Below are 27,575 nucleotides of genomic sequence, written 5' to 3'. Positions count from 1 at the left end.
AATTGAGTTGGTTGGACATTACTATTTCACATAGATTCTACCTCATTCAATTGTGTTGTCACAACACAAGGAGTTTGCATAAATTCAAAAAATTCCATTAATGTTATCAAAACACAATTTGGTTGTGTGGAACCACTGTCCATAATTGACTTAAGTAAGTTTAAAGAGTAATTAAACTTAGAGTACTAAGAGTAAATTGGATAGTTGCGTTTAATTACTATAAAAGTCAGGTTTATTTAAAGTAAACCTATACATTAATGGGAAAAGTAATGTAGATATACTGGATAGTTGCTTTTATTTACTATAAAACAATGTTTATATAAAATGAACTCCTTGAATTAATAGGAAAAGTCTGTATTTGTATTGGATAGTTGCTTTTAATTACTATAAAACAATGTTTATACAAAGTTAACCTCATTCATTAATGAGAACAGTCTGTAGATATATTGGATAGTTGCTTTTAATTACTATAAAAGTATGTTTATTCAAAGTAAACCCCATACATTAATGGGAAAAGTTATGTAGATATATTGGATAAATGCTTGTAATTACTGTCAAATATTGTTTATATAAAGTAATGACTATAAAAAAATATGGCTTTGCAAGCTATTATAATGTGATCTTATTTTTTCTACAGTTCAAAAACTAAATTTAACAGGAATTTAATATTAATAGATTTGATAATCCCATAAAATAAAAACCTAAAGCTTTTAAAATACGGTATTGTAAGGTTATGTATATTTTTGTGTGTTTTACATCTAAAAATCTGTACTTTGACGGGGAATTCTTGTGGATGTAATTGATTATGTTATGAATTTACCAAAGAATACTGTGTAAAAACAGAAGACTTTAATTAATTGTATAATTTTAAGGTATTTCTGCAATAATTTCCAGTTTCTATGCAGATTTATTCATTTGTTTAACATTCTACAGACATTTTTTAATGAGATTTTCTTTTCATTCTTCAGCAGTGGAACTGTAAAAATACAGAAAATGTTTACAGTAAATATCTGTATTTAAAATACAGAATTATTCCGTAGAATAACGTAAGGTTTTTTACTGTAATTTGACGGTAAGTGTTTGGCAACTTTGCTGCCAGACTTTTTACCGTTTTTTTACGATTGTTTTTTTACATACATTTACCTTAAATTTAAGGTTTCACAGTAAAAAAACAAATAGTTGTCTTAGTTTTAAATATGTGAATTTTTTTGTCTTTTTACATAGAATTTCATGTAATTTCACATTCAAGCCAATTAAACAAAAGAATAATCCTGTAAAAAAAAATATAATTTCTCATTATATGAATTTAAAGATTATTACTTTTATTTTATGGTTAATGTTTTTAATAAAAGTTTTTTTCTATATTTTAATTACATTTACACGTAATGTTAAAAAAGTAGAAAATCTCTGTAAAATAATACAGTATATTTCTGTGAAAAAACTTTTTTTTTTTACAGTGTATTAGATGTCATATACAAAGAAAAGTTTAAAACACAGATCGACTGCTTGTAGTATTGTCTTCTGTTCCAGTTTTCATTGTCACAAAGGACCAGTTTTCCTTGTCACCAAGCACCAGGACATGTGGATTTTGGCTTGTCTCGTGATTCATGTACAGCACTATATATTAGTGCCAACCTTAAAAGAATAATAAAACAAAAAGTTCAGTTAACATGCATTGTGATGATATTTCATTGATACACTCACTTTACAAATGAGTGAATTTAAATGAGTTAAAAGCGATAGCGAATTAAAATTGGTTAAAGTAAATTAAAATAAATTAAAATTCTGTCATCATTTAAAAAAAAATTATCTCTTCTTGGAACGATTTGCATTGTACAACGTGTGTCTTATACCAAATAAATAAAGGTGACTTGATTACACAGGGCACTGTAATTTTAAGTTTTGCTTTTACTTACAGGTTGAATGTCAATGAAGGATCGCTTCATTTCCGTGTATGATGTGCACACCAATTTTCCATTTGTGTGGTATGGTGCAGATGGCAGGAAGGGTTTAAAGACAATTTCTGCACGAAGGCCTTTAAATGACAAAAGTACAGAAAGCACAATTAAAAAAATAAAAAAATAAGCTTACAGTTTACATTTTTACAGTCTTTGTGGGGATCTACTATCATTTGCACTAAGACGCAGACTAAATCAGTTTTCACTCCCTCCAGAAAATTTGTGGCAATATCTGCAGCTAATGTGAGTAAATTTGACCACCCTTTACCCTTTGACTGATTTGGACTTGTAGGGAGGAACAAAAGTACACTATAAATGAAAGGAAGCTTTTTGGACGGAATGCAACAATACACTTATTTCACCTCATTTTGTCTTTTTTCATAATTTTTGGAAGTCATAGGTCTAAGTAAAATTGAAAACTTATGTACCATTAATTTACATAGGTTACTTACCTTGAAATGTTTCAGTTAACCGGCAGAAATTATATTGTTGCAAATTTTCCTTCACGTAAAAGTCCATTGTCTAAAACATAAGTATAAACACATTTAGTACAACACATTTAAAAAAAAAAACATGTAAATCAATCTAGCTTCATAAGAGAAATTGTTGTAATTATAGGGTATTCTGACAGATGCATAACAATTTTGCAGCTAATTTTTTAATGTATTAATGCTGGCGATTAAACAGGAATAGGATTCTTCTCTGGGGGAAACAAACGGACTAAAGGGAATAAAAACTTATTTAACGTATAAAAAAATAATAATTAACGTATCAGACACCTTACTTAATGTTATAACAGTTACTTACCCTTCATAATCAGGCAGGTTGCCTCTGATGTCCGCGCTGACGCCGAGTCTATGACTGTACTGTTAAAATTTGAACCGGAGTAAAGCGGGAAACATATTTAACAGTTGGGTTAAAACTAAAAATAACCCAACGACGTAAAAAAAAAATTACCCAACAAATTTTAAGATAACCCAGCACATTGACCCAATATGTGTAACCCAACGGTTGGGTTAAAAAAAACAACCCAACGTTTTTTGCTGTGTAGGGAGCCAGTGCAGTGTTTGCAGGACCGGGCTAATACCGTCATACTTCCTGGTTCTAGTAAGAACTCTTGCTGCTGCATTTTGGACTAGCTGTAGTTTGCTTACTAAGCGTGCAGAACAACCACCGAATAAAGCATTACAATAATCTAACTTTGAGGTCATAAATGCATGGATTAACATTTCTGCATTTGAAATTGAGAGCATAAGGCCGTAAATTAGATGTATTTTTGAGATGGAAAAATGTAGTTTTACAAATGCTAGAGACGTGGCTTTCTAATGAAAGTTTGCGATCAAATTGCACACCTAGGTTCCTAACTGATGACGAAGAATTGACAGAGCAGCCATCAAGTCTTAGACAGTGTTCTAGGTTATTACATGCAGAGTTTTTAGGTCCTATAATTAACACCTCTGATTTTTCAGAATTTAGCAGTAAGAAATTACTCATCATCCAGTTTTTTATATTGACTATGCATTCCATTTGTTTTTTAAATTGGTGTGTTTCACCGGGCCGTGGTTAAGAGTAACAAATTTATTGAGGTTCAACAAATAAAAAACAGATGCAATACGGATAGACAAATGATAAAGCTTGGTTAATTAAATATCAGGTCACTTTCTACGAAAGCACCTTTGTAAATAATATGATCACTGATCATAATCTACATGAGTTCTGTTTGACAGAAATCTGGATACAACTTGATGATTACATTATTTTAAATGAGTCTACCCCCCCAAGATTATGGTTATAAACATGAGCCATGTACAAAAGTTAAAGGGGGAGGTGTCGCTTCAATTTCTAACAATGTTTTCAGGATTTCTCAGAGGGCAGGCTTCAAGTATAACTCGTTTGAAGTAATGGTGCTTCATATAACATTATCCAGAAAAACAAATGTTAATGATAAATCACCTGTGATGTTTGTACTGGCAACTGTATACAGGCCACCAGGGCACCATACAGACTTTATTAAAGAGTTTGCTATTTTTACATCTGGGTTAGTGCTGGCTACAGTTAAAGTTTTAATTGTTGGTGATTTTAATATCCATGTTGATAATGAAAAAGATGCATTGGGATCAGCATTTATAAACATTCTGAACTCTGTCAGGGTTAGACAATACGTCTCATACTATAGATTTAATACCGTCACATGTAATTGATGTTGATGGTGTTGACATTATGCAGCCAAGCTATTATATCTCAGATCATTATTTAGTTTTGTGCAAACTTCATATAGCTAAAACTGTAAATTCTACATCCGGGACCCGGGAACACTTCCCATAACACCTGATGTACTTGCTACATCATTAGAAGAATGGCATCTATGCTAATATTATGCCGCGTTTCCACCGCAGGAACTTTACCCAGGAACTAGGGACTTTGGCCTGGTACTTGGTGTATTTCCACCGCAGGAACCAGGAACTAAATAAAGTTCTGGTTAAAAAAAAATGCCCCTCAGAATGTCCCTGCTGGCGAGGTAGTACTTTTTCAAAGTTCCGGAACTTTCTGGGGTGGGACTTGAGCTCTAAACATCCTGATTGGCCTGATTGGTTGAGTTCACGCAGCATTGGTTGAGTTCAACCACCATTTATTCTGATAATTTTCAAAATATTACTGTTATTGTGTGATGAAATGTAATTGTAAAAGTATTTCAGGCGAGAATGTAGTTGTTTAAAGGGGGAGTGAAATGCTATTTCATGCATACTGAGTTTTGTACACTGTTAAAGAGTTGGATTCCCATGCTGAACATGGACAAAGTTTAAAAAATTAAGTTGTACGTTTGAAGGAGTATTTTTGTTCCAAAAATACTCCTTCCGGTTTGTCACAAGTTTGGGAAGTTTTTTTCGAGTATGGCTCTGTGTTAGATGGAGCGGAATTTCCTTATATGGGTCCTAGGGCACTTCTGCCGGAAGAGCGCGCGCTCCCGTATAGCACAGCAATGAGAGCACAACAGACTTCACTGATCAGAGCGAGAGCGTCGCGAAATGTCACAAAAGGAGTGTGTTTTTGGTTGCCAGGGCAAGACAACCCTGCACAGATTACCAAAAAAAAATCTGCATTAAGGGACCAGTGGATGGAGTTTATTTTTACAGAGCATCAACGGAGTTGTGCAAGTGTTTGTGTTTGTTCCCTGCATTTCGAAGACGCTTGTTTTACAAACAAGGCCCAGTTTGACGCCGGATTTGCGTATCGTTTATTTCTTAAGGATGATGCAATCCCAACGAAAAAGGGTCACGATCGTGTGTTGGAACCGCAGGCGGTGAGTAAAACTGCTTAAAATATCTCTGCCTCCTTGTTAGTGCGTCACCTCCCATGCCGGAGAACGGGGTTCGAGCCCGCTCGGAGCGGGTCGTTGCTGCTGCTGCTCTCGTTCAGTTTCAGCCTCGGGATCTGATTCTGGATAATAAATATACGCTGAATCTGACTGTTAGCCATGGTTTGTTTTGTCCTCACGGTAAAGTCACAGTTTCCACATGCTCTCAACGCAAAAGTCTACTGGCGCTCGTGATTCTTTAGCTCCGCCCACAAGTCACGCCTCCAGCCGGTCGTGTTTTTCCGGGAAAAATCGGTACAGACTATCTTTCTCTTATGAATATAATAAAACGAAAGACTTTTTTGGAGTTATGAAGGATGCAGTACTACTCTATAGGTACTCAAGATTAACAGGATATTGAGTGAAAACGAGCATTTCACCCCCCCTTTAAAAATCAAATCTGTGGTTTATTTATAAAGACAGCTCCTATTTAAAAATGTGATTCGCCGATCTGGGAGTCGGTGAGCTCCACGCGATCAGCAGGAGCTCAGTCTTCATGTATCCCCCGAGAGCAGCCTCACCTCGGCCAGACCTTCTGATTTGTGCCGCTGGCTTTGATGTCTGTTTAGTGGTTAAACATAAAATATAATTCGTTTTGGGTAAATCTAACAGGTTATCTTTGGTTTGTATTCAATTTATCTATATGTTAAACTGAAAATAAAAAAGGCAAATTTATATAATATTTTGTTTCATTGTAATACACACATATCCCTGAACTAAGTACATTTCTGCAGCTGTTATTATGTTTAAATGAAAAAGAAAGGAGGCAGTGGTATTTGATATCCTATTTCGTTTTATTGTAAACCTACAGAGATGAAAATTGCTGTAGCCATGGTGAGCTGACTTAAGTTATCAAGTACGCTGCTGTTTGCAGATTTACCGGATTTTGGTTGTCACGGACATCACACTCCCGAGTCAAATGCACAAAGTTTGAACTACTGAGGATGCACGTCCAAAATCAGAGCACTTTGTATTGAGAAACACGCGCAGACCTACTTCACCAGACTATTTGCCTAATCTTCCCGGTACATTACACCGTGGTGGAAATGCAGAAAGCAACAGGTCTGGGGGGAAAAAAAGTTCCTGATACAAATGTTCCAGGTAATTTTGGTGGAAACGCGGCATTAGTCTGTTTCTCTCTTATTTCGAGGTCACCGTAGCCACCAGATCCAGTCTGTATCCAGATCAGACGGTCACCGCAATCATCCTGATCCAGTACGTATCCAGCCCAGACGGTGGATCAGCAACTAGAAAGTCCCTCTACAGCCCTGAAAGTCAGGCTAGACCAGGACAACAACTAGATGAGTCCCAGATACAGATCCCCTGTAAAGACCTTATCTCCAAGACAGCCAGGACAAGACCACAGGAAACAGATGATTCTACTGCACAGTCTGACTTTGCTGCAGCCTGGAATTGAACTGCTGATTTTGTCTGGCCAGAGGAGAAGTGGCCCCCGTAACTGAGGCATATCCGGTTTGCTTAGTTGGGGACACTTCATTTACAGCAATATTGCTGACTTGATTGTAAATGATTGCACAGATACTGTTTAAACTAAACTGAGCTGGATAATGGCATCACTGAATTCAATGATGAACTGCCTTTAACTTATTTTCCATTAAACCCTTGAGATTGATGGTGGTGCCACCAATTTTTATCACCAGATTTTAATTATAATAGTTGAAAGAACTTAAAATGCTCCTTTATACTTGATCATACAGTTAAGAGGAATACAGCATTTAAATCTGTAAAGGGTCTACTTTTGTTTATACTCACAATATCAACAAATTATTGTGCTTTTGCAAAATGAAAAAAATAAACAGTGTGCTTTCAGCCATCTCATTGTCTGTGCATATCTCTTTGAAATGCATCAATAAAATTAAGGGGGGGGGGGGGTGAAATGCTATTTCATGCATAATGAGTATTTTACACTGTTAAAGAGTTGGATTCCCATGCTAAACATGGACAAAGATTCAAAAATTAAGTTGTACGTTTGAAGGAGTATTTCTGTTCCAAAAATACTCCTTCCGGTTTGTCACAAGTTTCGGAAAGTTTTTTTTTCGAGTATGGCTCTGTGTGACGTTAGATGGAGCGGAATTTCCTTATATGGGTCCTAGGGCACTTCTGCCGGAAGAGCGCACGCTCCCATATAGCAAAGCACTGAGAGCACAACAGACATTCACTGATCAGAGCAAGAGCGTCGCGAAATGTCACAAAAGAAGTGTATTTTTGGTTGCCAGGGCAAGACAACCCTGCATAGATTACCAAAAAAACAGCATTAAGGGTCCAGTGGATGGAGTTTATTTTTACAGAGCATCAACGGAGTTGTGCAAGTGTTTGTGTTTGTTCCCTGCATTTCGAAGATGCTTGTTTTACAAACAAGGCCCACTTTGACGCCGGATTTGCACATCGTTTATTTCTTAAGGATAATGCAGTCCCAAAGAAAAAGGGTCACGATCGTGTGTTGGAACCGCATGCGGTGAGTAAAACTGCGCCGAATCTGACTGTTAGCCATGGTTTGTTTTAGATGATGGTTTTTTCCTCACGGTAATGTCAAAGCTTCCAAACGCTCTCAACGCAAAAGCCTACTGGCGCTCGTGATTCTTTAACTCCGCCAACACGCCATGCCTCCAGCCGGTCGTGTTTTCCCGGGAAAAATCGGTACAGACTATCTTTCTCTTATGAATATAATAAAACTAAAGACTTTTTGGAGATATGAAGGATGCAGTACTACTCTATAGGTACTCAAGATTAACAGGATATTGAGTGAAAACGAGCATTTCACCCCTACCCCCCCCCCCCCTTTAACTGAAAGTCAGCAAATATTTGAAACACACACGCGCAAGATATATCTATTGAAAGAGTGGCATGTCTAAAAATAGATTTTTATAACTACTAAACAATAATTAGTTTCTCAGATAAAATGTCATTTTTTACCATAGTACAAGGCATGCATGAGACTATGAATGAATACAAAATATCTATATATACAGATGCTCCTGATATAATAATATGCTCACAAATGTTTTTTTGTTTTTTTTGGATGTTTGTTTTTTTAGTGATCACATACCTGCACCACAGATGCATACTGCAGCCTTTCACTTGAGTCTATTCAAACTTTTTTCCTTTGAGAGCACTGTACCAAAATCAGATGTTCAACTACACTGATATTATATGGTAAAACCCTCCTTAAATAATGATGATTGTTGTTTTTCTTCAAATCCATGGAAAGAAGCAGCAAACACTTAAATATCAGGTATGGTTTACTTGTTTCACTTGTAGAACACAATCTGTTTTCAGGAATGACTCGATATCTGTTCACATCTCTGTGGTTAGATCAGTATGCCCAATAGTGTGTATTTGACATTCATTATGTATGTTTTGATTATACTGTGTTGTAAATAAAATGAGTGATGTGTCATTCTTGAACATTTCCTTAATTTTAAACAAATCTTTAATGTGACTCGGGAAGAACGAGTCGTTTCAGGGGGGTGATTCGTTTAGTCGCACATGCGCAATATTCTATAGGTTCTGTTCCGCTAGTAGTAATTCACCTGTGTCAGTCAATTCAGTCTTGAGCTGGAAAGAAAATTGATTAGTTCATAGTTTGTGTCTATCGGTTTTTGATTCGTTCCTTAATCACGTGACATTCCCATATGCTAAATCAATGCAGTCTGAGTGGGAAAGAGAATTGATTAGTTCATCTCATGAGTCTTTGGGTCGAGTCGTTCCTTAATCACGTGACAGACCCATTCGCTTGAATCCAATGCAGTATTGGGCCGCAAATAGAACCAATTAATTCAACTTTCAGGTATTCGGGTTGTTCGTTCTTTTGTCACGTGACGTGACAACATTGGGTAGAGTATTTAGTTAATTAACAACCTTCCTTACAAATGGGTGAATAGTACTTATTATTATTTTTTTAATAATTATTGGTTATAATTATTGAATAATTATAATTATTGGCGAAATGACTTTGATGAAGACATTTTTTTCTGGGTTTTTTTCTTTTTTTTCTAGTTGCTGTTTGGATTAAAAAATTAAAATTGGATTAAAAATGGACAAAATAGGCTACAAATACTTTGTATTGTAGGCTTAGATTATTATATTATTATATAGCCTAGTGTTTATTTACTGATAGACAGTCAAAAAGACAAATGAATCAATATTTTATTTATAACAATATTTATAAAATAATAAAACACAACAGATCCTGAAGAAACAGTAACAAAAGCACAGTGACAGAAATGTCAGAAATAGCGTATGGGTCTGTCACGTGATTAAGGAACAAATCGACCTGAAAGACTCATGAGATGAACGAATCAATTCTGTTTCCGTCTCAGATTGCATTGGTTTAGCATATGAGTCTGTCACGTGATTAAAGGGGGGGTGAAATGCTATTTCATGCATACTGAGTTTTTTACACTGTTAAAGGAACACTCCGACTTTTTAGGACTTTAGCTTATTCACAGTATCCCCAAGAGTTAGATAAGTCCATACATACCTTTTTCATTTCTGTGCATTCTGTAAGTGTTATTTGACACACCCACTTCTAGCCTAGCTTAGCACAAAGACTGGATGTAAATGGATAATGGTAGCATAGTAATCCCAATAAGTGACAAAATAATGCAAACATTTTCCTATTTAAACATTGTGATCTGTATAGTCATAGCGTGTACAAATAACAAGGCTATATGGCCACTCCGCCCAAGTAACGTTAGCTGTGTTCCTACGCCTAGTGAGAATATAGTTCCCAGTATTTATACGATTAAAAATGGTCTCTGTCTCATATAGCCTTGTTATTTGTACACGATGTTACTATACAGATCACAACATGTAAATAGGAAAATGTTTGCATTATTTTGTCACTTATTGGGATTACTATGCTACCATTATCCATTTACATCCAGTCTTTGTGCTAAGCTAGGCTAACGTGGGTGCGTCAAATAACACTTACGGAACGCACAGAAATGAAAAAGGTATGTATGGACTTATCTAACTCTAATCAATTATCTTTCTGGCTCATACTGCACTGGTTTAGCGTATGGGGCTGTCACATGATTAAGGAATGACTTGAACCCGAAGACTTGTCAGACAAGAGGTGATGTTAGCTAATCACAGACTTAAGACCCAGGTAAAAAAAATTATTAATCTTTTCTGTATCTTATAGCATTTTACTTTTGTATTGTTTGTAGTGTGATCAACGTTTGCGTAAGTACTAGATGTGTTGGGGAAGTAACGTAACATTTTAATTACATTTTGCTAAAATGAACAAAATAAATGAAATTACAAAAAAAAAAAGATCAGAATCAGAATCAGAATCAGAATGAGCTTTATTGCCAGGTATGTTTACACATACGAGGAATTTGTTTTCGTGACAGAAGCTCCACAGTACAACAGAATGACAGCGACAGAACATAAAACACATAATAAAAGAATAAAAAATACAAATAAGTAGATAGTGAATGACAATATACAAATGACAATTGTAGGCAGGTATATTACAAAATGCAGTTATGTATGTACATATATATTATGTGTAAAATTTAAGTGTATACTAAGTATGTGTGTTAGATAAATAAAGTGTATGTGTATATAAATATAAAGTGTAGTGTGTTCGCAGTTATTATCAGCTGTTCATAAGATGGATTGCCTGGGGGAAGAAACTGGTCCTGTGTCTGGTCGTTCTAGTGCTCAGTGCTCTGTAGCGTCGACCAGATGGCAACAGTTCAAAGAGGGAGTGTGCTGGATGTGAGGGGTCCAGAGTGATTCTGACAGCCCTTTTTCTCACTCTGGATAAGTACAGTTCTTGAATAGAAGGGAGGGTTGTACCGATGATTCGCTCAGCAGTCCGGACTACCCTCTGTAGTCTTCTGAGGTCAGATTTAGAAGCTGAGCTGAACCAGACAGTTACTGAAGTGCAGAGGATGGATTCAATGATGGTGGAGTAGAACTGTTTCAGCAGCTCCTGTGGCAGATTAAACTTCCTCAGCTGGCGGAGGAAGTACAACCTCTGCTGGGCCTTTTTCACAATGGAGTCAATGTGAATGTCCCACTTCAGGTCCTGAGAGATAGTGGTGCCCAGGAACCTGAATGACTCCACTGCAGTCACAGGGCTGTTCATGATGGTGAGTGGGGAGGGTGCAGGGGGGTCTCTCCTGAAGTCCACGATCATCTCCACTGTTTTGAGGGTGTTAAGCTCCAGGTTGTTGAGAGTGCACCAGACAGCCAGCTCTTTTACCTCCTGTCTGTAAGCAGACTCGTCACCGTCCTGAATGAGGCCGATGAGTGTGGTGTCGTCTGCAAACTTCAGGAGCTTGACAGAGGGGTCCTTAGATGTGCAGTCGTTGGTGTACAGGGAGAAGAGCAGTGGGGAGAGAACGCAGCCCTGGGGAGCTCCGGTGCTGATTGTACGGGTGCTGGATGTGTATTTTCCCAGCCTCACTAGCTGCTGCCTGTCTGTCAGGAAGCTGTTGATCTATTGACAGACAGAGGTGGGCACGGAGAGCTGATTTAGTTTGGGCAGGAGGAGGTTTGGGATGATCGTGTTGAAGGCCGAGCTGAAGTCCACAAACAGGATCCTCACATAAGTCCCCGGTCTGTCTAGGTGTTGCAGAACATAATGCAGTCCAATGTTTACTGCATCGTCCACAGACCTGTTTGCTCTGTAGGCAAACTGAAGAGGATCCAGCAAGGGCCCAGTGATGTCCTTCAGGTGGCCCAGCACCAGTTTCTCAAATGACTTCATGACTACAGACGTTAGAGCCACAGGCCTGTAGTCATTTAGTCCTGTAATTTTGGGTTTCTTAGGGATGGGGATGATGGTGGAACGTTTGAAGCATGAAGGGACTTCGCACAGCTCCAGCGATCTGTTGAAGATCTGTGTGAAGATGGGGGCCAGCTGGTCAGCACAGGATTTTAGACAGGCTGGTGTAACACAATCTGGGCCTGGTGCTTTTTTCCTTTTCTGCTTCCGGAAGACCTGGCGCACCGCATCCTCGCTGATCTGAATTGCAGGTGCCCCACCTGAGAGGGGGGATGCAGGAGGTGTGAATGGTGAGAGCGCTTGATTGGAGAGGTGTTCAGGATGGGTTGCAGGAGCTGTTAATGGTGTGAACGGTTGTTTGGAGAGGCATTCGGGGCTGGTTGCAGGAGTTGTGAAGGGTGTGAATGGTTGTGTGGGGAGGCGTTCAGGGCAGGTGATGGGTGTTCTTTCAAACCTGCAGTAAAACTCGTTCAGATCGTCTGCCAGTCGTTGATTCTCTACAGTGCTGGGGGGTGGTGTCTTGTAATTGGTGATCTTCTTTAGACTTTTCCACACTGATGCGGAGTCGTTGGAAGTGAACTGAGTCCTTATTTTTTCAGAATAATTCCTCTTTGCCACTTTGATCTCCTTTTCCAATGTGTATTTAGCCTGTTTATACAAGACATTGTCCCCCTTCACGTAAGCATCTTCTTTGACCTGACGGAGCTGTCTGAGTTTTGCAGTGAACCACGGTTTGTCATTATTGTAAATTAGTTGAGTCTTTGTAGGAATACACATATCCTCACAGAAACTGATATATGAGGTTACGGTCTCTGTGAGTTCATCCAGATCGGTGGCAGCAGCTTCAAAAACACTCCAATCAGTGAGGTCAAAACAAGATTGTAAATCCTGCTCTGCTTCATTAGTCCATCTTTTTACAGTCCTTGATACAGGTTTAGCTGATTTTAGTTTCTGCCTGTAGGTCGGTATAAGATGAACCAGAAGGTGATCAGAACGTCCCAAAGCTGCTCGTGGAACAGAGTGAAATGCATCCTTTATTGTGGTGTAACAGTGATCCAATATATTACTGTCTCTTGTGGGACAAGTAACATGCTGTCTGTATTTTGGCAGTTCACGGGACAGATTGGCTTTATTAAAGTCCCCGAGAATGATTAAAACAGAGTCTGGGTGATGTTGTTCTGTCTCTGTAATCTGATCAGCGAGTTTCTGTAAAGCTGAGCTCACATGCGCTTGCGGAGGGATGTAAACACTGACCAGAATGAACGAGTGAAACTCCTGTGGCGAATAGAACGGCTTGCAGTTAATGAAGAGTGTTTCGAGATTTGAGCAGCACGTCCTCTTTAACACAGTTACATCTGTACACCACCGTTCATTGATGTAAAAAAATGATTGTTCAATTCGCTGAATAAGACTCAAAAGTCAGAGTCGATCCAAACGATCCAAATGATCCAAACTTCCCATTACTAAATAAAATAATTTAAAAACTTTTTCAATCTCCTCACATATATTCTCTCTTACATGCCTCACTGTTGCATGACTCATTGATGGCCAATTAGGGGATGGCCCTTTTTCTCTCAGGTGTGAATCACTAAATATTCATGTCCATTGTCCCTCCCTCGCATAAACCTTGGCTATCACAATACATGTCTTACAAAATTTAAATAAATCAATATAATATATAATAATTCTCTCTCTCTCTCTCTCTCTCTCTCTCTCTCTCTCTCTCTCTCTCTCTATATATATATATATATATATATATATATATTCAGATCATTTTGATGTAAATATTCTAGCCTACAAGACTTTGTTGCAGCTGTACCCCTCAAAATAATAATAATAATAATAATAATAATAATAATAATAATTACTAACATTTTATTTTAAAAAGTGCAAACACTTAGAACAATCTTGCTCACATAATATTGTAGCACAGTTTTTGATGAATACTAAAAAAAAATACACATTGACCAATATTATATTATAAGTAGCTGAAATAAGCACAAATTGTAGGGCATGACAAAACATCTCAAGGGTCCTAAAATCACCTTGGACCGCAGAAGGTTAAATAAGTCCTGGTGGGAACACACATGTCCTAACAGAAACTGATGTAGGATGTCATGTTGTCAGTGAGCTTATCCTGATCAGTGTCTGCAGCCTCAAAAACAATCTACAATATCAAAAATACTTCTACAAAACAATCAGTGCAGTAGAAGCAGGCTTGTAAATCCCACTCTGCTTCTTTCTCACCCTCCACCATCTTGTTTCAAGATGTTCTTTGGGATTTTCTCAAACATACATTGAGATGATCTGATAAACTTCTCTGTTTTACCTCAAAAGAGAATAACTGTCAAAATAGTACTGGACAATACATTTTTTTCACAGATTGCACAACCTTTTCTTGACTCTGCATATTGCTGTGGCCATTCCTCTCTTTTAAATAGCTTCTCCTTTAAATAGATTCCCATTTTAGGTTCATATTTTCAAGAACTTGTTATTGTAAAATGAGGTATATAACAGCTATGACTTGGTAAGAAAAAATATCTGTTTTGTATACTTATACCAATACTGAGATAATACACCTACAATCCATAGACATACACAAAATGCATGCTCTTTAAGCATTTAATACAAATGTTAATTACCAGAATAACACAGTAATTAAAATTGGGGATCAAAGAAATTTAGACAGAGAATGCAATAACGTGACATAACTATAATTATTTCTTATTTACTATGTGTATTTGTCATTTGTAGATGACAAATCATTTCACACAGTTGTTCATGCATAATAAAAACAGTTTTAGCTTTTGAAATCCTTTTTTGACACTTTTTATATTATGTTCCACAAGTGTAGTTCTGCTAATAAAGAGGCAAATTGATCAATTTAACAAACAGCCCAAAATATATCAATAGCCATTTCTTTTCAGTCTAAATACTGCAGAAAGTCAAGCAGTTAATAATTGTTCTCATGGCCATATTAATGCAAGGGCCTACCGGGCACATGACTGAGGTCACTATACCAGAGAGGGGGCCCAGAAAACCACTATTCCAAAAAGGATTATTAAAATGGTGGTTTAAATAATTGTATTATTATTATTATTATTATTATTATTATTATTATTGTTATTGTTGTTATTATGTCACTGAGAAGTGGGGTGCTCTTTTATTAATTGTGACCTTTAATCTTATAGTAATGTGAAAGCAAAATTGCTACTTTTATAATTTTCAGTTCTAAACATTTTTAATTTATTTAAAGACAGAGAAACAGTCCAGCAAATGTTTAGTTATCCCCCCTGCTGTACAGAAAATGTACCAAACTGTGACTTCAAAACAGAGGTATGTACTGAAACATAATTTTTATATACTATTTCACAATTTTTCATGTTCTGCATTCCACCTCACTCAATAAGGTCCCTCTAAACTGCACTGTGCACTGATGTTCAGCTGGGAAGAGCAGCAAAAGTGGGTCTGTAGGCTCCAGTGAAACATCGGTAAAAAGGATGGGTGTTCTAGTTGGCCAGTCATCAAACTGGAAAATAAAATAAGATCAAGTATTCATTCTTCCAGATATTGTAAGTCATCATATCTAGAAATGCTCACTGGAGAAACATGCTTGCACCTACATTTTTGCAAAATTCTGAAAATGTACATATGCATACAATTCACTGCAGTTTCCAGCTGAAATTAACACTAGAGGAAGTAAAACAGCAATAACTTACTTTTTGCTTGTGTCCCACTTCCATGAGACACAAGATGTGTAAGAAGAAACATAATATCATTTTGCAGAAATGCCGCCAAAGTCATGCATTTCCAATGAGCTTGAGTTGTAGCTGAGCTAAATAATTTTTTTTTTTTTTTATAAAAGTTTCTAACAGAAATAAAGATGAGCTCATTCAGATGTCAGGACACGTATTGATCATGAAGTTAAACATATAGTTACCAGTACATTGGGAATGGTCTCCCTTTGACAAAAAGTGTGTTTGATCTTTGGACCAAAATGTTTTGCCAACCATCCCAGAATAAAAGCCACAGTAACTGCTATCACTACAGAAATGCCCATCATCAACGGCCTCATAAAGTCAGGTATCTGCTCTAGGAAGGAAATCAGATGTTTACAAGCTCAGAATTATGAATTATTGTATTTATAATGTTTTCTATTCTATTCACAGTTGTCTTGGCAATTTACTAAAATAATTGCCTTTATCAAAAGATCTCACCCTGCAGTGATCACTCACTTGGAATGATGACACACTGTATGTCAGTGCTGGAGCTCTTGTTAACGGCTTCTACCAGTGCTTCTGCCTTGAAGCACATCTTCTCTTTCCCTCGATGGGCAGCAATGGAAAAATTATAGGGATAATCTCTGATCACATAAATTAAGGCCTGTAAAGACATAAATCATGTTACATTAGGCCTTAGTTTGGAAGGACAACAAATTTGATTTCACACAAATGAAAACAAGGCGGTGAGTGTTAGAGAAACACACTCTGTTCACACCTTTAGACAAAATTGCAAGTGTTTTATGTGTATTATTATTATTACGGTTATTATCATTATCATTTAAAAAATATATATTGTGTGGCCCAAACTGAGAAAAAATATGCAATTTGGTCGGGAGTTGTTGAAAATTTGATTATCATAACAGTATAAGACTATTTAATGAAATGCATATAAATGTAATTTCCCACTATCTTCCAATAATATGTTTTTTTTTTTTTTTTTGTAAATGCATAGTTTTGTGATCAAAACTGTGTCGTTTTTAATGAGGGTGGAATGTTTATAAGTCTTTTTATGCAAAACAATAAAGACTGATTAACATTGCTCAAAAGCCGTTTTTATTTGCTACATACAGAAATCTTTTTTTTTTTTTTTTTTAAAGGCTCAGAACTAGGGCAGCTACTTTTCACGCTTTACATGTTACCCTTGGGAGATATCATCAGGAAACATGGTTTTACCTTTCACTGTTATGCTGATGATACTCAGCTCTATATTTCTTCACAGGTGTTAATTATAGGACCTAAAAACACTCTGCATGTATTTACATAGAACACAGTCTAAGACTTGATGGCTACGCTGTTAATTCTTCGTCATCAGTTAGGAACCTAAGTGTGCTTTTTGATAGCAATCTATCCTTAGAAAGCCAACTTCTAGCATTTGTAAAATTGCATTTTTTCCATGTAAAAAATATATCTAAATTACGGCCTATGCTCTCAATGTCAAATGCAGAAATGTTAATCCATGTATTTATGACCTCAAGGTTAGATTATTGTAATGCTTTATTGGATGGTTGTTCTGCACGCTTAGTAAACTAACTACAGCTAGTCCAAAATGCAGCAGCAAGAGTTTTTACTAGAACCAGGAAGAAGGGCCGGTGATTGCTATAGGCTAACTAGGCGGTTGCCTAGGGCAACAAATATGTTGGGGGCGTGGGGGGTCGCCAGTACATTATGTTACGTTAGGCAAGTGCGCAGTTGATGAAGAAAATGAAGCAGTCTAATAAACCCTCAAATTCACAGGGACGAAAATGGAGAAAGGAAGAAGGTAAAAGGAAAACCCAGTACAGAGGTAAATCTTCTCATCTCAGCCATTAAGGTGTTAAATTAAATAAATTTGCTTAGTATTGTGCATCATCACCTTGAACATTTCATTACTGTCACTAAGCTATCACTAGCTGGCTAGTTACTTTCCTAGTTTACTACGTACCTGGCTTAGTCTGTGTTCTGTCAGTGCTTGAGGAAGGTAAAGTAAGTGGGGAACTGAAAAAAATATATATCATACATACTTGCACATATAGATATGAAAATCTCAGTACACATGTAGATCTCATCAAATCAAACAACTTTTCCACTCCATGTCATAAGTGCCGCCCAACAGGAAGCTGGCTATTTAGGGTTTTGTGAAAAACACATGCTCTGGAATTTGATATACTCCTCTGAGGAACTCCACCTGTTCACCACAAAACTCGGTGAACATGATCTCAAGACATTGGGGATGCTAAATTGTAAAGATACTTTTGAATAGATATTCATGAAATGCATTTGGCTCCCAAACTCTTGAATTGCCTTCCTGATAATTTTCAGACACACTCTCTCTGTTTAAATCTAGATTTAAAACACATCTCTTTCACCAAGCATTAGAATAATGCATCTCATAATTTGTGACTGCAGTTGTATCTGATCAAATGCACATTCTTATTCTTTAGCTTGGGTTAAACTAATTAATTTTAAACTAATTAATTTTACTTTTTTGGAACAGCAGCTACACTAATCCAGAACACCTGAGAAGAGATGATGCCAACCCCTCAGAGGACCTCAGATGATGCTAAACCTGAAACAACATAGAGAACTAACAAATATTGCTACTTACTATCCAATCACATTATAATTGCTGTTAATAGTGTTCATCGTCTGGTTGACTATGTCTTGTATATATATGTTTTTTTTCCGAAAATCCCTGTCATTTGCGCATAAACTGATCACCACTTATAAGCTACTACTAAATATGGTAGAAACATAATTTTCTATAAAGTTGCTTTGCAATGATTTGTATCATGAAAAGCGCTATACAAATAAACTTGAATTGAATTGAATTGAAAACACATATCAGTATTAATGATAGATAGACAATGGCAAAAGCTCATAAAAGGGCGTGGAGGAGGCACTCTATAGCGCTACCTTTTGTCAAAAGTGGGAGGGCTAGTTTTAGTTACAGACACCAAACTCCAGACATAAATTGTTATTATCAAGACGGACAATTTTCTAATTCACAGTCATCAGCTACGACTAACAGGAAGTCTATTTGAATATGTTTGGAATTTTGATTAGAATATGGATTTTTGGAAAAATATAGCTGCAAAGTAATACATACTTCTCAGAGGCAAATTTTACTATGAACAGCAAACTTTGTCTACATGATGCCAAAACATTGAGGAACTTAAATTCAGAATGAATTTTGGATAGCTTGAACAGTTTTTTTAAAATAACAGTAAATAAGGAACCCCCTAAACAAGGAACGCAAGTACCTCCAGAGTCTAGCTGAACTGGTGCATTTAATATAAATTTTAACCCCATTGAGGAACTCAATTCAAGGTTTTTTTTAATTGATATAGGCTGCATACATGACCGCACAGAAGTATAAACTAAAAATAAATAAATAAACTGCAACACAATACATTCCATTTACTGTACAGTAAAGGCATGTAAAAATATGCAAGTATTTCATGCTAGTATCAGGGAAAGACCACAAAATTTGACCTAAATTTAAAATTATATTATATTTTTTTATTAAAAAAAAACCTGCAATCTAGATATTTTCTTTGGACTACAGAAAATTACAACAACAAGAATAAAAATAAATAAATAAATAAATATCGGATATTTAATGGTGGTAGCGGTAGAATACTTCTGCTCTCAGGAAAGCCAAATCAAGTTCTACTACCTGACCTAAAAGTCTTCAATAAATAAATATATGATAAAATGCCATATTTAAATAGTTTACATCTTTACATTTGTTTAAATTGATAATATCACCTCCACCTGCATGTTTGTCTGATGAGTGCATAATAAGCTCCGCCTACTGGCGTTGCTGTAAATGTAAACACAAGAAAAGTTCACATCATTTTATAAAGACAGATATTGATTACAATGGTCTGTCTTAAACCTGCATTGATTGCTTACCTTCACTGTAACCGTTTTCATAAATGTTAAAGTTTTGATGCTAACTTACGTTTGACCACTTTTAAAGCTATAATGTCCACTAATATGTTTATTTACTAAATGAGGCATGTGTGGAGAAAAAATTGTCAATTTTATTTCTAATATAATATAACATTTTTCATAAAACCTGAATTATCGTATAGGCTATACGATAAGACAAAATAAATAAAAAGTTGAATAAGCTGATCTATAGCATATTAAATGGTGGTATCCTATTCTATGAATGGTACACCCCTTTAAGCTCACAGAAATGGTTTGATCAAAGTATTCAGCAGCCAATGACACTGACCCGTTCAAAGGGATTTTTAATGCATATTTCATGTGAAATACGCACTGATTTTTTTAACATGCCAACAACAAGAATTTATCATTTGTTATTTTTGCATGTTTTATGTGTTAGAAGCACTGGCACAGGATTATGCTGTTCTGTGTGTCTAAAGTTGGAGGGGTTGGTCGTGGTACCCTGTACTGGTGTTCACAGTGTAGTGCTTAATATTTTGTCTTTTTTTTTCCACAAGTATGTCATGGGTGTTGAATGTGGGGTAGAAATTCGAGGGTCTCTGCTGTCCATCTCCCTTTACCTCTTGATTTTTGTCATTTTGTCTTATATTTTATTAAATAATTTTGTATGTTTCAGTGGTTGTGTTCGTGATGTGATTTGATTTGAGACATTCAAGACTTTTTTGTATTATTATTATTATTATTAATTGCATGTTTGAATAAAGTGATTCTTGTTATTACAGTCTATATCTTCATGCTCACTCTCACCCTGCCTTTGGCAACGAGCCTGTGTGCCCCTCTATAGGGCTGTTCTGTTCCGGTGTATTCCGGGTGGTATAGGCAACTATAGGATTTCTGTTGTTACTGGTAACCTCTTATACCTGACCACTTACTGCCACACGTGAAAGCATTGAAAAAAGAATTGACCTGTTGCCTGCTGACATTGTACTTTTTTTTCTTTCTTTCTTTCTGTCTTTTTTTTTTTTTTTTTGATTGATTGAATAAAGGGTTGAGTTTACTTTTATTAAAAATCTGATTTAAGAGTTACAGATAATTTTTTGACAGATTGGATACATTAAGGCTCTACAATCTACGAAGGCTTACTTCAAACCTATAAAGTGAATCACTTTTTCATTATGTTTTCTACAATAACACAGGCATGAAGGCCCCCAACCCCAGTTATCTCTGCTAATTGTTAACCCTTACTAAGGTCCACAAGCACTCATTACTGGAGTCATCAGACATGTTATGTTACAAAATGAAAATTTGAAAAGGTTCTCACATTCTGTTCGTCTCCCTCCTGCCAGACTTTAAGGTTGACAGTCACACCAGAAAGAGTTGTGCTAAAGCCCACCTGTACTGGATCCCCCTCCACATTTACTATCATTTTTGGAACCAGTAACACTGCTATACAAGACAGAAAAAAATGGGAATTGACCCAGTTAAGCTATTTCAGACATATCTCTGTTTTTTTTTTGTTTTTTTTTTTCTAGTAAAAATAAATATGCTCAACTGTCTTTCCTGTTGAAGGTTGCTGGTAGCTGTGCCCATGATTTCTGGCCATCACAGTTTGTCTCTATTCGGATACTGTAGTCAGAGTTGGAGGCCAAGTCATGGGTGAGGTCACACCAGTTTTCACTGATCTCTTGGCAGTCATATGCATCCACCCATGTTGCGTTAAGATTGTATAACTCGTACTCCCTACATTGACAGTCAGATATGAGTTTATATATATATATATATATATATATATATATATATATATATATATATATATATATATATATAGAGAGAGAGAGAGAGAGAGAGAGAGAGAGAGAGAGAGAGAGAGAGAGTTTTTTCAGACAAGAGTCAATATTAACACAATAATAATTTTATAACTTAAAAAGATGACAATATTTTTAAGTGAAATAAATTAAAATAAATTATAATAAATTAGTTTACCTTTATTTATTTACCAGGCAAAATAAGAAAGTATTTTTGCAGTGACTACCTGATGCTTGAAGTGGTGGGTGGACCTTAAGCTTGTTAAATACTATTTTGCCTGTAGGACTGTTTTTTTTTTTTTGTTTTTTTTTTTTTTGGGGGGGGGGGGGTAACATCAAAGTGCAAACTTGATCTTGCTCAAAACTGTATTTTGCAGTCTATAAATTTCTTCATAGACTGACAGAAATGTGCAGTACTGATACTGAATTGAATTAACATTCAACTGATTTAAGATTAATAAATGTGGGTATTTTTGCTTACCCTTGAAACTGCACAGAGTAGTTAGCCATGGAACAGGATGCTTGCAAAAGGCTCCATTTAAGGATGTGCTTCATATTTACAGAATGCATTGAGGCATTCAGAGTTGTGGATAGTGATCTTGAATCTGAAATGCATGGCCAATATTAACATTTGTCATTCATTTGGTAAAAAACTAGAATAATCTCACACACAAATACTGATCAGCATGTTCAAATGTACGTATTTTCAGAACAGCAAACTTCAAATTTACTGCATAAACATTTCAGGAACCTAATACTAGTGCCAAACTCAAAATTAAGTTAACTTTAATGAAAGGTAAAGATGCTAATGTTCAGTTAAATGTTTCGAAATAAGTAACATTTACAGTAATTTACAAATATATGACTGGGGTGGTATAAAATAATGAAACAGAAAACTATTCAAAGGATCAGTAAGTATCAGAAAACTTCAGATAATCAGTTAAATAAATACTTGTGTGTGAATTTAAATTATGTTTTACTAACAAGGTTCAGGAGGAGCACAATCAGATAATCAATTCAATTTGGCACAGGTGCATCTTGTTTAGCTAACCATCTTAACTAGCACAACAAGTATATATATATATATATATATATATATATATGCAGCCTTCCTACCTCCTGTCCTACGACAGTTTTTCGACATTCCTCCTCCAATTCAGCTCCTCACTTCTAATCTATTTTTATCCCAAATTAGGAATAGGGGAGTTCTTTGGGTTCGGGCTATGTTCCAGGTCTGGACCCCTCCCCCAGGACAGCACGCCAAAATATGTTTACCTTACCTAAGTTTTGGCAACCTCAGCTGCTGGTATTTTATGATAAATGTCATAGATTTCTTTACAGTGTGTGATAAGAAAGAAGTGTTACATTATATGCCTCACTATTGTAATAGACAGTGACTGAGAGGTTATACTTACAGTTAATGGTAAAGTACAGAAGCAGAGGAAACAGAATCTTATTCAAACCACTGCTCATAACCTCTTCTTCTAATGTCTCTGTGAACACTAGACTCCTCTTCCTTTGGCAAAACCCGAAAACCAGAGTGTAGGGTTTTCCCACTCTCCCTTTTTTTATGTAAAATGTCCTCTGAAAATCACGCTGATGTGAAAAGGAAGAGTCTCGATCTCAGTGACTGGATGTGTCTTCATGTTATCTGCACCTCTAAACATACCTGTGTACTAAATGTAAAACTTGACATGGAAAATGAGAAGGGTGCAAAGAACAGCATAACTTGTTGGGCAAGATACGTCATGTTCACAAGAATGAACCTGTAAGACCTGTTTGAAAATTACAGTTGCATGGTTTATGAAACTATATGAAAGTATGTCAAACAGGGGGAGGTGCAGTTATTAAATATGAACGATTATTAAGAAATTTAATAAAATAAAAATAAATAAAAATATTTCAGATCCTGGGTGCCCCCTGCCCCTTTAATCAGCACTGCTAAATTACCCTTCCGATACACCACCACCACCCACCCCCAAAACCCATTTTCAGCAAAGGGGGACCCCCAAACCATCCCACTAAATGACTGCACAAACATAATTAATTTTTAAATAAAATTTTAAAGACTCCAAACAACCACCCAAGCAGATAAGCTTGTGCCAGCAATTAATTGTCACATAAAATATAAATGTTTAGCCTGTAGATGGCAGAAGAGCTTCTTGCAGGCAGCCTCTGGCACAAACAGAATTGTAATTAAGAACACCTAAAATAAGTTTTATTCTGAATGTGATGAAAAATACTGTTTGTTGTCTGATGAGGACCAATAAAGCCATATGTACCAGATAGATTGATATGTAAAATAATTAATGTAAAACATAATTGTAATAATAATAATTATTATTATTACTACTATTATTATTGTAATGGTTTAAATTAATATTTTCAAAGAACATAGTCAAATCTTCAACCATCTAAGGTACAATTCCTCTCTTCATTTCCAATTATGACCACTAATATCACAAAAAAAGTTGTGTTGTTTAAAATCCAAGATTTTTAAATCTGCATTATGGTTTAGTAATATAAAATATTACATTAGTAATATAAAATACTAAATGTATTATTATTATTATTATTATTATTATTATTATTATTATTATTGACAATTTAATTGAAAGAAGAATTTAATTCAAATTCAGTTTGATAAAAAGAAGAATCCCTGTAAATATATTTTATGACACATTTACAGACATGTGAATATATACATATTTAGTTTCCTATATTTGAAATGAATAGTTGTATTAACAGCAACACTGTGAATTCAGTCTGAATGATTTCTATGTGTGTAAAACCTGTGCCTATGGATGACTAAGCCAACAAAAATAATAAATATGCAAATAAATAAATAAACCATTCTTGTTTAAATGCATATATAAATAATTAAATGTGTGATGAAAGTTGCCAAATAAATTAAATAAATTGCTGGGCAAATGGGAAATGTTTAAGAAAATGCTAAACATATCTTAACTCTTTTCTTTTAATGACTCATTTATTTCTGAATGTAGTTTCACAGTTATGTTTCCTCTGCGCAACATGCTAATGAGAGGGTGTCAACCATGGACTTGGTCGATTGTGTCATAGCTGGGGGCATAGCTTTCCCTCTGACAGGAAATTCTTGTAAATCCAATATAGCCTACATAAAGTAACTTTTGCTGAGAGACAGAGCAGAGAAAAATAAATAAATACATACATACATACATACATACATACATACATAAATAAATAAATAAAAAGGGTGTACAACCATTTACAAACGACCCAATGGAACGGCCAGAGGCATCTTTCCTGACGGTGGACATTCACAAGGGACCATCTTACATCTTACAAGTTACATAAGACATTGGTATACACTTTTCTAACTTCAAGAGAATTCGAAGAGAATGACTTACAGTTACACTACTAACTGTAAAGTGTTCATATAGGTCTTAATTATAATGCACACTTTTTTTTATTATTATTCAAATAAACTGTCAAATTGTTTGTAAATATTGCTATTTGTTCTCAAGCACAAAATATGCCATAATTTAATAGCATTTTGAGGTGAATTACTTACAGTCATAAAACTAACTTTAAAGTGTTCATGTAGGTGTAAAATATTTTGCTCACCTTTTAGATTTTTGATATTTATTAAAATAAACTGTAAATTCATATCTACACTGTAAAAAAAAACTTAGAAATTACAGTAACTGGCACAACAAGTATATATATATATACAAACTGGCAGCAGTTTGCTCGTAACTTTCTGTAATTTTAATTTTATAGCAAAAATACTTAATTACATTGTACTCTGTGCAATGACAATAAAGGAATCCAGAGGTGTCAAGTAACGAAGTACAAATACTTCATTACCTTCCTTAAGTAGAAATTTGGGGTATCTATACTTGAGTAATTATTTTTCAGCCGACTTTTTACTTCTACTCCTTGCATTTTAAAAATAGGTTCGTTACTGCTATTTTATTTCGGCTTGTTTTCATTCCAGCTTGTCATCTTTCAAAAAAAAAAAAAAAAAAACATATCCAGATAAATCTATCCGGATCAAGTGAATTGGATTGTGGTTGGATGAGAAGTATAAACATATACCATTAAATTTCATATGAGACCGGCATCCGACCGTTCTCCACCTCAACTTTCAGCCCGCTCTTCAATCAGCGGACCGACAGAAACCAAACAGAAACAGAGGACATGAGGTGTGTGTTTATTGATAGATTGTTAGAATATCTGTATCTGTGCAGTTCTTTATCATAAATACAGTTTACAAAAGGTCACGAGGGAGCAGTCGGTTTCCGATCTACTGTAAAGTTTTCACTTTACATAACGAGACTAATGAGTCACTGTAATCATAATCTGGCATAATTGTACACACTGATGTGTCTGTATGAACAAAATGGTAAACTTAGACTCAATGTGATTTGTTTAATGTTTAAGCATGTATCCATCAAACCTATGAACAGTACTGTTATAGTTAGTTGAGTGTTATGTCTCATACAACACTGTGTTTAACATTTAACTATTATAGTGTTATTTTTTTTTGCCTAATCTCTCTTAAATTTTGCATAATTGTTTAGAATGAAATTATGCATCATTTTATAAAGTTTTGAGAGACATTGTGTCCTTTTTTTTTTAGGATTTTAGGTCTTTGGGTACACACGGTAAAGAACATATTATAAAATGGCCAGTTAATAGATGTCCAAATGCAAATTTTCTACTTTTTTTTTATTATAATTATTGACCTAGAGAGTCTGCAGAATAGAATATATAAAAGTAGGTTTTTAAAATAATTTAACTTTCTTCACAGTTGGTTGTGTTACTGTAAGTCACTCTCCTCAAATGATTTTGTGCCTTTAAATTATATTTTGTCCATTCAGTAGTGAAATAAACAGCATATTTATATATGATTTGACAGTTGTTTTCATAAATATCAAAAATCTAAAAGGTGTGCATCATAACGTCTCTGTTACGTACGTAACCCTCGTTCCCTGATGGACGGAATGGAGACGTTATGTCGAACGACATATGGGGTCTCACTTGGGAGGACAATCATCTCTGAGTTTAAGAGAAAACACCAATTAAAATTGGTTAGTGGATTTAACATACCTGAGCCCCTCCCCGTGTCAACGGGTATAAATAGGGTGACAGGTGCATCCACTCATTAGGTTTTACACTGAGGAGCCGAGAACGTGTCCCGGCAACAGCGACCGGTTCAAGGTTGTGGCATTGGGACATAACGTCTCCGTTCCCTCCATCAGGGAACGAGGGTTACGTACGTAACCGAGACGTTCCCTATCTGTCGGTAACTACGAGTTATGTCGAACGACATATGGGGTCCTATGGAAAATGCCACAACCTGAACACCGTCACAACCCTGTGGCGCTGCAATTGTCGACAAGCCCTGGCATGCCACAAAAGCTACGCTTAAGGTCGTAACCTTCCCAAAGCCCCAGCGCAAATTCACTGACTTACCAAAGGGGCCAAAGGGAGAGTACATCGCTGCTGGAGAAGGCCACGCTGCTGTTCCGCCCACACAAAGTTAGTGGAAGGGATTTCAACCTTCGTAGAAAGATTGCTTCAAATCTTCCCTATTTGTTCTTACAGCTTGGCAAGACAATGGGGAAGCGAGCCTTTAGGAAAAGGTCGATACGGAGACCACATCCTACCCGTAGGGAGGTGACATGTGGAGATACTGATATGGACTGGCCCGGGGGCAGTACTACATATGGAATGGGTCTCTGAGGCAGGTCCTACCTTAGAGTAGGGATGGAACGGATGCCAGAAGAGACTGACAGAGCGGGTCTGTCAAGGGAAGACACGGGTTTGCCAAGAGGGACACCTTACCGTGGAATAATACACATATGGGATTACCCATAGGGAATCAAGCCATATGAACACCTAGCCCAGTACAGGGGCTGACCGGAACTCCGGGCATGCTAAAACCAGTACTGGGCCTGGCGACAGACTGCTCCACCAAGTCTGACTGCCGAGGGTGCTGGAGGATGCTTGACCAGGGTACGCCAACCGGGG

At 36.1% G+C, this 27,575-nt stretch overlaps 1 protein-coding gene across 1 annotated transcript; it reads right to left on the bottom strand.

Moving 5' to 3' along the window:
* Nucleotides 1–13,934: 13,934 nt before the first annotated feature.
* crfb16 (cytokine receptor family member B16) lies at nucleotides 13,935–23,196 on the bottom strand. The gene is made up of 7 exons (XM_052613432.1): nucleotides 22,973–23,196; nucleotides 22,039–22,162; nucleotides 21,305–21,492; nucleotides 21,074–21,198; nucleotides 16,312–16,459; nucleotides 16,017–16,168; nucleotides 13,935–15,605 (listed from the first exon to the last, which is right to left on the bottom strand). The coding sequence occupies exons 1-7, from the start codon at nucleotides 23,028–23,030 to the stop codon at nucleotides 15,456–15,458; spliced, it is 945 nt and encodes a 314-aa protein (XP_052469392.1). The 5' UTR covers nucleotides 23,031–23,196; the 3' UTR covers nucleotides 13,935–15,455.
* Nucleotides 23,197–27,575: the final 4,379 nt, after the last annotated feature.

The sequence above is a fragment of the Carassius gibelio genome, chromosome A2 (assembly GCF_023724105.1).
Source record: "Carassius gibelio isolate Cgi1373 ecotype wild population from Czech Republic chromosome A2, carGib1.2-hapl.c, whole genome shotgun sequence".
Taxonomy (NCBI): Eukaryota; Metazoa; Chordata; class Actinopteri; order Cypriniformes; family Cyprinidae; genus Carassius; species Carassius gibelio.
The sequence above is the reverse complement of the archived record's forward strand: the minus strand, read 5'-3'. Positions and strand labels throughout refer to the sequence as shown.